Source organism: Pituophis catenifer, unplaced genomic scaffold (genome assembly GCF_029215685.1).
Source record: "Pituophis catenifer annectens isolate HBS135680 unplaced genomic scaffold, rPitCat1.0.hap2 SCAF_3, whole genome shotgun sequence".
Taxonomy (NCBI): Eukaryota; Metazoa; Chordata; class Lepidosauria; order Squamata; family Colubridae; genus Pituophis; species Pituophis catenifer.
The window spans coordinates 164,456,218-164,466,938 of NW_027256883.1; the positions used below are offsets into that span (position 1 = coordinate 164,456,218).

Consider the following 10,721-nt stretch of genomic DNA (forward strand, 5'->3'; position numbering starts at 1 on the left):
AACAAAATAGGTGCCTAGCAATCTATTCTTTAAAGAGCATTTCAGGCAATACGGCGTGGCAGCCATGTACAATATTTGTTGTACGCTTTCTGTAAGCAATCTTATCACACAGACCCATGGGAGTTAGTATTCTTCGGTTCAGCTGATGTAAACCTATGCACGTTTTACATAACGTGCAGTTCAAATACTGTAGCTGGTGTTGCCAAAATGAATTGGAAGTCCGAAGGACACATGTTGTTTATTCATACAAAAACTCCACAGATGGCCGTAATCTTAATAATAAAAAGAAATGAGACATAGAAGGAAGCCGTAAATGAATCTGCTTTTGTACATCTTGATTTCCTGGTTTTGCTTTGTCTGCGCTGTAGGAAGATTTCTTTAACAAGCATTTATTGAGACAAAAGTAGATTTACATTTATAAGCTTAAATGTATATAAATACTTGATGTCATCCATGTTGAGTGTAGGAAAGAACATTACTCTTCATTGCTAAAGCAAATAGGCTGCTACATAGTGTATATAGTTTTATTTTGTTTTTTATTTTAAGTAGATCCAAAGTTCAATTATCATTTACCAATGCAACATATACCTATAGGCTATAATCATAACTGTAATAAAATCCTGTCTGGATGCAATTTAGAGAAGGAAAATGGCAGGGAACATTGCATTCTTGTGTCATTTGATTCAATGCTCTTACTAAGTAGTCAATTCCAGTAAGAATTTATTCTGAACTTCAAATGGCACATTAAGAATATTTCTAAATAAAACTGATGTGCAGTTCTGAGAAAGTAATACTAAGTTGTGCATTAAAGTGTCCAAATACAAATAGAAAAACAAATTGAAAAAGTTGCATTTTGGTTACTATTTAGAAAATAAATAAGTGCTTGTAAGGCTGAAATGCTATTAACTGATCAATGAGTTAACCAAGAAAGAAAACCATATTTTTCTGGGATACTATAGTCCTGACCAATTTTAGAAATTTGTTGGGATGTAAATACTGCCTGCCAATGATTTTTATGAATTTGCATGAATAAAAATGGGGAACAAAATGAAGAACAAGTCAAGCATTATAGGAATTCTGAACTATAACCAACATCCATAATCAGAAAAATTCCTGATGTGTTTTAGAATAAATAGCAAGAGAGAGCAGCTTCAATTAATGAAGATGAAGAGTTCTCAAGGGTTTTTTAAAATAACATATCACAAAGAAAGACTTTGTTAAATATATTCATACTACGTAGTAATTTAGGCAAGTCTCACAACAAACTTTAACCATTATTTAATGAGATCCAGACCTAATAACGCATAGGTCTTTTATTTGAATGCCCATTTATAAGATCATTCATTTATTGTAAACAAGAATGAATACTAAATTGTCATTTGGCTTTGGATACATTTTCCGTTAATTACTTTTTTATTGGAAACCATTGTCTTTTCAGAACTGAGCAGCAGATAAACTTCAGAAATTAACTTCTGTCTGGTAGTATTATGCTGGGCTGTCCAAGGCCTTTCTTAGATGCTATTATTCCTGCTGCCACTCAGGGGATATTGACCATTCAGGGTCAATATTCTGTACAGAGAAGAAAAATCTGAAAGCTCTGTAATACCGCAGAACTATAGAGATATCAGGTTGGATTTTATGTATAAGGTATTGCAATAGAAACTAAATATTGGTAGCCAAGGCAATTTATGTCTGAAATGTCATCACAGGCACATCATTGTTTTGCTGAGAGTTTATAATCAGAGGGATGACAGTGCTTTACTATACAGTTAGAACTAAAGTTTTTATACAACTGAATGTAAGACATATAACCATTAAATATCCAGTAGACTGATTAAATCAAGTGATTCCATTTTTATTTAAAACAGCATGTATAAAAAAAATAGCATTTCTCAATTCCCTGTACAGTATTATCTATTTAAAAAAAACAGCAGACTACACACCAAATTACTTAAACAAATTTTGACAGTGTTGAAGTCCGGGACATCTTGCTCCCTTTCAAAGTACAGCACTATATACACATGCTATTTATACATATCCTCCCCATCAACACCAGTTAAAAAGTCTCAAACATTTGGAGAGGCTGAACAGCAACAGTTGGAAATATTTACAGGTGATGGGGAAGGGCAGTCAGCTGTTCCATACAGAAGCAAGATATCAAACAAAAAGGCAGAACATAATCAAAGAAGGATTAGAATATGAAACAGAAGTAGATGCAACATAGCAGAACAGGTCAACAGCTATAGCAGTGAGGTGTATGCCAAGAATTCGCATGATTCATAAATAAAATAAATAAAATCCTACCAGTTAGGATATTCAATTTTTAAAACCCTAGAAATAAATTAAAAAACACTGAAGTAAAAATATTATAACTACAATCTTCTGTACACCAATTTTTGTTCTTGTATTCTGTACAAATTTACATTTACAGTTGCATTGTTTGTGCACTAGAGGATGCCTTCATGTTCAAAAGGCAGCAAAAGCAAACACAGAGTTTATACTGGACAGCAATTAGGGTTGCTAATATTATCTCCTTCATTCTGAAGTAGTTCTTTTGAAACTGGAATAAATTTTAAGACAGGTAAATCTGTGAGAAAGCAGCAGTGAAGGAATGTTCAAGTATTTTCCCCCAGCACAGCTCAGTTTGCAATTGAAGGCACTCAGAACATGGTAGTAGTAACACAGTGAAGGCAGGTAGCCGATCCAAATCATTAACTCTCTCCCTTCTCTTGTACCAAACATCTCTAGTTCTTTGCACCACTCATTTCATATTCTAGGATTCGGCTTGTCCAATTCATATAGTGGTGAGAAGATTTATAAGTCAGACTCCTGAACAGCAAGTCCACTCTCCCACAAGAAATGGGTTTCTTCAGACTTAGAAAGTCATCAGGCAGCCTGTGTCTGGAAAAAGATGAGTCACATTTCTATAAAAGTCTTCACTCCACCAGATCAAATACGGCAAAATTTTGTTTTGCTCCTCAGAAGGATGAGACACACTATTTGCTAGATTCTTGAATTAGACTATGCAAGTGGATCTCAGCTGTTTCCTGAGGCAGGAGAACATCTTGCATCCAAGAATGATTCAGAAGATCTTCAAAGGATGGCCTGTCAGAAGGCCTTAGAGCCAAACACCACTTAATGAGATGCTGACATTCTACAAAAGAAAATACAAAATTAGCAAAGGTTCACTGATGAAGAACATCTACAAAATGGAACATTATACATGCTGCTGCAAAATCTCCATAGGTTATTTATTGAAACATCCATTCATCCATGCTTAATTACTTTGCCAAGGTTATGTAAAATCAAAATTTCTTAGATTGAGTTTTCAGGAATGCTACCTTCTAAACCTTGGCTAAAAGCAGTCATCAAAAATTCAAATCTTAAGATGTTGCTTTATGTGACAGTGGCACGTGCATATTATTGCTTACTGCTTATCCAATATACTAAACAAGTTATTTGTGATCAGCATTCCAGACAGAATTTCACTCACCCCAAATTAAGACTTACCTGAAGAAATCCTTTGACGAAAATAGACCTGGCCTTTTATAATCTCTTCATCATGCTCAAAAGGAATATCCCCACACACCATATCATAGAGTAATACCCCGAGTGACCAGACAGCAGCAGATCTGCCATGATATCTGTGATATCTGATCCATTCTGGAGGACTATAAACTCGAGTGCCTGAAAACAGATGATAGATCATCAGGAAAAATTTAAAAAACTACAAAATTCAGACACAAGTACTCTTAAATCTTATAGATATACATAGGTATAAATTTCGACAGTCTCCATGGACACTAATCAAGAGGCATAGGAATGAAAAAAGATCTAATTTTCAATCATGAAAAGATTAGTATGTATTTCATCTTTAAAAGGAACTTTTATATCATTTGCCTATATCTTAAAAAAAATTTAGACTGCAGCTTGTAAGTGCAATGCCAGAAACCTCTTGCCTAGATGTCTTTGTTGTAGTGCTTGATCTCTCTCCCTCCTCCTCCCTCTCTTGGCAGGAAGCAAGGATACTGAGGTCAAAGCTGCTTGCCTGGTTTCCATCCACGTGACTGTTGTTTACAAACTTTGAGTTGTAAAAAGATACTTCATAATCCACAAGGGGGCACTAGAAGCTTGGGAAAGCGCCTGAAAGAAGGCAGCAAACCCATCCTGGTTATTAACCGTTAAATTAAAAACAAAACAAAAAATTCAAGGCAGCGCGTGCCATTTGGGAACCCAGACCAAAAAACACAAACAAGCTGCAAGCCAGCAGTGATTTTTGAAGTAAACGGCTCTTAAGTCTTCCACGAGTCTGTTAGCAACACAAGCAGTTTGTTTTGTTTTCTGGGAACAGTTTGAATACACAAGCAGATCATATTTCTATTCTAATATGAATGCTTAAATTCCTATCACTACAAACTTGCTTTCAAAAGACCTTTATTTGCATTTCTAGCCCTAGGTGAGGTTATTTTAAAATGATCACTCCTAGATCAAATTTCACAACGTTCATGCCCTACAAAATGCAGCTTCCCTACTGAAATGATTAATTTAGTGAGTCTGCAAATACAGCTTTTAACAGTAACCTTTTCATCTAGGCTTCATATTCAGACATCACAGGGAAGGACAAAATACAAAAACCTCTCTTCACTCTTACCACACAGAAATTACATGACATCTATATTTTTATTTGGACTTGTAGTTAGACTACCATTAAAACATAAAGACTATTGCATGAATATTTTACATGCAGCTTAGCATGCATCCATTATATCTAGCAGGTGAATTAGTAATCATAACTTGAAAACAATCTGCAATAGATTTTTTTCCCAAGGCATTTCCTTTCCACATTTTTAAGTAAGGTTGTGAGCCCATCAGATTTAATAGAAAAACAATCTCATCAGCAGTAGGTTAGCCACAAATAGGCATTAGTTCTCTGGGCAAGAGCAATTTTATGCAGGGAATGGTTTATAAGAATCAAATATACTTAAGAGAAAAGACAAATCATTAAAATCAGAGGAAGAACTTGTTCTATTGCTGTGAAGTTACCTAAAACACAGGCTAGGGAACACTATGTTTCAGAAATGAAACCTCCTAGCTCAGTTTTGAATTAAAACTAAGAACACTTACCATCAAAGTCCGTGTACACTGTGTCCTTGAGCAGTGCCCCAGATCCAAAGTCTATAAGTTTGAGCTCTCCATTGCTCAAGTCAATCAAGATATTCTCATCTTTGATATCCCGATGCAGGACACCACAACTGTGGCAATGTCGAACTGCTTCCAACACCTGACGGAAAAAGCTACGGGCCAAATCCTCAGGAAGAGCACCTCGTTCTGTGATGAAGTCAAATAGATCTTGAACAGGATCTGGCCTTTCCAAAACCAAAATGAAACTGTCTGGCCTTTCAAACCAATCCAGCAGGCGGATCACCCCTCGAAATCCAGAGCCAACCTTTTTCAGCAGCAAAATCTCCATGGGTACTCTCATTCCACCAGGCTGCATAAAGAATGGGAAAAGGGTGTGAGGAAAAAATGATTTGTGAGAAGGAATACAAGTTGAACCTCAACATCCAATACTGACTGTGAATATCTTTCTACAGTAACAAACCTCAAGCATTCCTCCCTTCCCCACAACTTACCAGTTCTCCCCATTCAGAAACCCGGTCCCGGGACACATGCTTGATAGCCACCTTCAAATACAGGAAGGGAGGGGGGAGAGAATAAAAATGAATATAGATAGCAGCCAATGCTAAAGAAAGGAGAATATGCGAGTTTACTGGGGAGGCGGGAAGGGCAAAAACAATGGGGAACGATGGAGGCTGCGAGAGGGCACACTCCACTAGAAACCCATCACTCACCGGAGCTCCATCTGCCAGCCTGGTGCCTGAGTAGACAGAACCAAAGCCTCCACTGCCGAGCAGCGGGCCCACTTGGTACAGCTTCTCCAGGGATTCCTTTTCCTTTCCTACAAATAGCAGGAAGGAAAGATCATTTAAACCCTGTCAGACATGTCCTTGCCCCCCCTCCTCAAAACAAAGCAAAGCAAAACAGAAGCAAAAACAAAACAAAAATCAGTCCACCCCAATCCAGCCACTTAAACCGAGGTATTTCCAGGTCATCCATCCATCCATCCATCCATCCATCGACCATTCCCGACTGGTGGTTCCAACCTCCCGCCTCCCCTCTTCCTTTCCGTCCTCTTTTCAGCTGACCTGGCAGGGGCTTGACGGGGTGCAGATCCCCGCCGGGCGTCGAGCATAGGTGGGCCAGTGAGTTGATCTTAGAGAGCAACATCCCCGCCCCGTCCGCGTGTTCCAGGCAGGCCGGGGCTGGCAGCAGCGGCAATGTCTCGGAGGAGGAGGAGGCGACGGCGGCAGCGGCGGCGGCACAACTGCCGTCTCCTAGGCACGGGCGGGAGCTGCGGGCGGGGTCGTGCCGGGCCAGCCTGCTCCCTCCCGTGTGGCGCGGCGGCCCGGCTTCAGCCGCCTGTAGTAAAAGTGGGAGGGAGCAGAGCTGGGGTGGAGCCGGGGAGAGCCGGCGGGCAGGTCTCCAGTCCGGGAAGACTCCGCCCACTGGCGCTGCCTCGGCCAATCCCTGCTGTAGCTGGCAGCCCGCGCCGGGCCTCTTCGTCAGAATGGACTGCTGAGGAGGCTCGACGTGGCGGGAAGAAAACGGCGCCAAAGAAGGGGGGGAAAGGGGGGGGAGAGGGTAAGAATGAGAAGCTGGAGACCGGGAGGAGGGGGCTGGAAAGGGCTAAGATCCTTGGCGGGAAAAGGGAGAAGGCAGCGAGGAGAGGGAGTCCTTGGAGGATTGATTTTTTTTTTTTAATGTAAGGAAAATGCATTCATGGTTGCCCGTCTTTTTCTCACCATTGTGTCATTGTCGGAACATGAGGGGGTAACATTCAGTGGGTGCATATCTCTTCATCTCTGCTGCCTACCGTGCAGTCGTTTTTAGGCAGGGAGCTCCCTGCCACGCGTAGATACGTATGGCGAGGAGCTCCCTGAAACGGCTGCAGATACACCCACGCCGACTCTGCTTGAAGACTCCTCCTAATGACTCATGGCTTCTGATGGGGGGAATCCTGTTCAGAACTTCCAAGTGCAGCACTCTGCTTTCTTCCGAGTAAATACCAGTACGTGCAAGAAACTTAACAAAACGATAAAGTGGCAATTAAATCCAACGCCAGTCCTTTCCACTGTAAGGGATAAAACCTGTCCAACAAGCTAGATTACTATTAGTTTATCCATCAAAATTAATAGGCATCTTGCCATTCGCACTAGATTTCGCTGGAGTCATCTTTGTAGGAAAATAGATATTGATTTGAAGGGAAATAGATTTAATAATGAAACATAAAACAAGCAGAACAAAGCCACCATAAAATCATAGATGCTTATGTGGCCAATTGGTTTCTAGTGGAACCAAGTCAACAAAAAATTAAGCTTCCAAGCACCAGTTCTGTGAATTCTACAAAAATAGTTGGCTGACTAATCTTGTTTATGAAAGGTCCTTCAGTAATTTTTCAGGTACACAGGATAGCCACCCAGTTCAGATGGTATAGTTTTTAAAAAATGTTCTAAATCATAACAGATTTTTTTAAAAAATAGAATGAATGTTATCAGCATCCAATTGGGCCATGATTTTTGTTATGTGAAGCTACACAATAGTCAAAATACTTTTATATTAATTTTCTGCTAGCTATAGGTTCCAAGGCAAAAGTATAACTCTTTCCTTAGAAAAGAAGAATGCACATTGTCAACAGAAGCTTCTCTAATAACTACTTGGTTTTTAATTTTGGAGAACTAGTATAACAACATTCCTAACTATTTACAAAAACTACATTGTGATGACTCTTTATTTGAGCAAGTATAAATAAACTTATAAATCCCTATATTCCACACTGTACTCCATTAATTTTAATTAAAATTTATTTGTGTACTATTCACTTTTGCAATTACAGCAATTTAACAAAGTTCCTTTAGTTGACTGTTTTCATCAGCTGGTACTGTTGCTAGCTTTTTGTTTTGTTTTTTGTTTTGCAATTTTTGTCTTGTTCTTAGATCAGTATGGCATTGTACAAAAATAAAAACCTGCAGATGTTGAAGGCAAGTTGTAAATTTAAGTTTGATATTGATTTTACTATACAGGGGAGTTTGCACAGATAATTTAAAAAGCTGTTGTGCAAGATTTCATTTTCCAATGAAGTCGAAGAGGAACAGCTGTTTTAAAAACAAGCATCACTACTTACTTGGAAGCCAATTATTACAGTAATCTGAAAGTGAAACTCTATAAATACTAGTGAAACTGACAGATTATTTTCATGTAAGAAATAAGGAGTACATACATCCCATGGTAAAGAAAAGAGAAAATGGGAGGGCAAGAGATTGATTTTGGGATTGCACTTCCAACAGCATTTAAACATGTATCAACTGGGTATAAAATGTTCTGAAGACAGAATTCTGCATTTATTAACTCATTTTGCAAAAACTATATGAATGTGGAAGGTCATGTGAGATTAGAATACTAATATGATTTATTTGGTTTCATTTTCATAATCATTCTGTTGTAAAATTTGTATCTTGAAAAAAATAAAAGATAATCCAATATATTATAATAAGAATGTACCTGGCTGCCTGAATACAAATGACTGTCTGAGATGGAGAAATCATTTTGTTCCTGAATAGGAATTTAGGTGGGGGTTTTTTGCTTATCCCAGTGAGCAGTTATGCTCACTGAAATATTTCTGGATGTAAATCCACCACATAAATAAAACAAATAAAATAACACCAAATAAAGTTTTTTGGATGTGAAGCAAAACATTTTCAAGGAAAAAAAAACCCCAAAATCCAGTTGCCTTTTGAAAAGCACCTTTGGGACAATCATGACCTTGGATCGAGAATCTCCATAGATTTCTAATCCTTAATTTCTGTGATTCCACTACCGTTATGCTAATTCAGCCTTGCGCAAAAGAACTCAATATAGGCCCTCTATTAGTGTTATCAAGCCTGGCCATTGTCAACAATGGATCTAATTCAGAAGACCTGATTAGGAGTGACTGCCTTAGGGTCCAAAATGGTTGTGCTTTTACGCAAAAAAAAAAGTAACTGAAAATCACGTGATCCTCTGCCATTTCAATTCCAGCCATTATCCCAGTCTGTCTAGCAGTGGCTGGTCTTCTCAGTATTTCTTATGGATTTCAAAGAATTTCTAGCATGTAATAGCTATTGTGCTTTGTTATCATGTTGGTGAGAGAGAACTACATCTTTACAGTCATTCAGCTTTATTATTATTTGAAGACAATTAGGAATTGACAGGGAATTATATCTAAAAATAGTCTTTTTAGAGAAATATTTTAAAATTATAATATGGATATATAATGGAATATGGATATATATGGATATATAAGGGAAACTAAGTACAAGCATGAAGCTTAATTTTCCTCCTGTTTTGTACAAATTCAAATAATGCTATATTGGATCCAACTCAGTCTTTAATGCAAGGTTATCTTGCAAGCATGATGGCCATTTCTGATAACAACAAATGTCTTTATCATCAGCACTAGGAAAGTCTGCCATGTTTGGCTGAAGTCAGCCTCATTGGAATTCTTATGCTAATCTTGTCATGACTTCATCTCTTCCTGAAAATCTGATCATGGAAAATCTGTCAGATAAGCTCTTCTTAGTTGATTAAGTTTTACTCAGTAAAAAGGAGAAATCCCTATGAGAATTCTTTGACCAGAGTGTCTTTTTACAGACATTGGCTGATGAGATGCTTTCCAGAATTCCAAAGATAAGATAAACAATTTACCAGCATAGATTTCTGATGAGTCAGTCTATTAACATTTATAGAATTTCAGATGCTAACATCTAAATTGCTACAGATGAAACCCAGCATCCCTCTGTGTGTATGAGTAGGTGTGCAGTGTTATTTCTTTATAAAAACACTGGGTGTTTGCACCATTCCACACATATTTTGAAGACTGATTAAATAGATTGTGTTTTACTAGAAATTCCAGTAGGGTGTTAGGTTGTGTGTATATATATATAAATGAATAATGGTAGGTACATCTAGAAAAGGGAGCAACTGATCCCCTGAACTGATTCCCAAAGTCCCAGGAGTTTTGTTTTAACTCAAAATAGCCCCCATTTGGCATAGGATTCAAATAATTCTATCCGGTCAGCCCTGTTATGGAAACATCAAAACCCAGTTAATTACCACATATTGCTCCACTACCTAGTGTTCCAAGAACTAAATAGAAAGAGCAGCTGTAAAAACAACCCTCTCTATTACTGAGCTCACTGTCAAGACTTAGCAGGACGGAACACACCTCACAGACCCTGGCCCCAGTAGTCAAGCCACACAAACCTAGGCATGCCTAGCCAGTAGAGGAGGGCTAATGAAGCCTTTGCAATATTTTTCTGGTTAAAGAATTCCAGGAAGTGCTGTGGGCAAGGCTCCAAGCTGTTTCTGAAGAAAGTGGGTGGTGACTTTTGACCCAGTTCATTAATTTAATTGTATTCTGCTGTAAGGAGATTTGTTTGAATACTAGCTGACTGGATTAAATGTGTCCCGAAAACAGGCCCATGCACATGTACACAAACATATTGGGCAGAAACAAAAAGCATCTGACCACTTTTCCAAATCAACATAGAAACTGATACTGATTGTGGCGCTACATCATCATTCACTATAATTATCCTATGAGGTATTTCAGGAAAAAATGGAAA

The 10,721-nt window shown here is 38.4% G+C and overlaps 1 protein-coding gene across 1 annotated transcript; it reads right to left on the minus strand.

Moving 5' to 3' along the window:
* Positions 1-1,874: 1,874 nt before the first annotated feature.
* On the minus strand, positions 1,875-6,404 carry PIM1 (Pim-1 proto-oncogene, serine/threonine kinase). Its single transcript, XM_070941467.1, has 6 exons — positions 6,207-6,404; positions 5,853-5,959; positions 5,634-5,684; positions 5,125-5,491; positions 3,511-3,687; positions 1,875-3,154 (listed from the first exon to the last, which is right to left on the minus strand). The coding sequence occupies exons 1-6, from the start codon at positions 6,286-6,288 to the stop codon at positions 2,997-2,999; spliced, it is 942 nt and encodes a 313-aa protein (XP_070797568.1). The 5' UTR covers positions 6,289-6,404; the 3' UTR covers positions 1,875-2,996.
* Between the last annotated feature and the right edge of the window lie 4,317 nt (positions 6,405-10,721).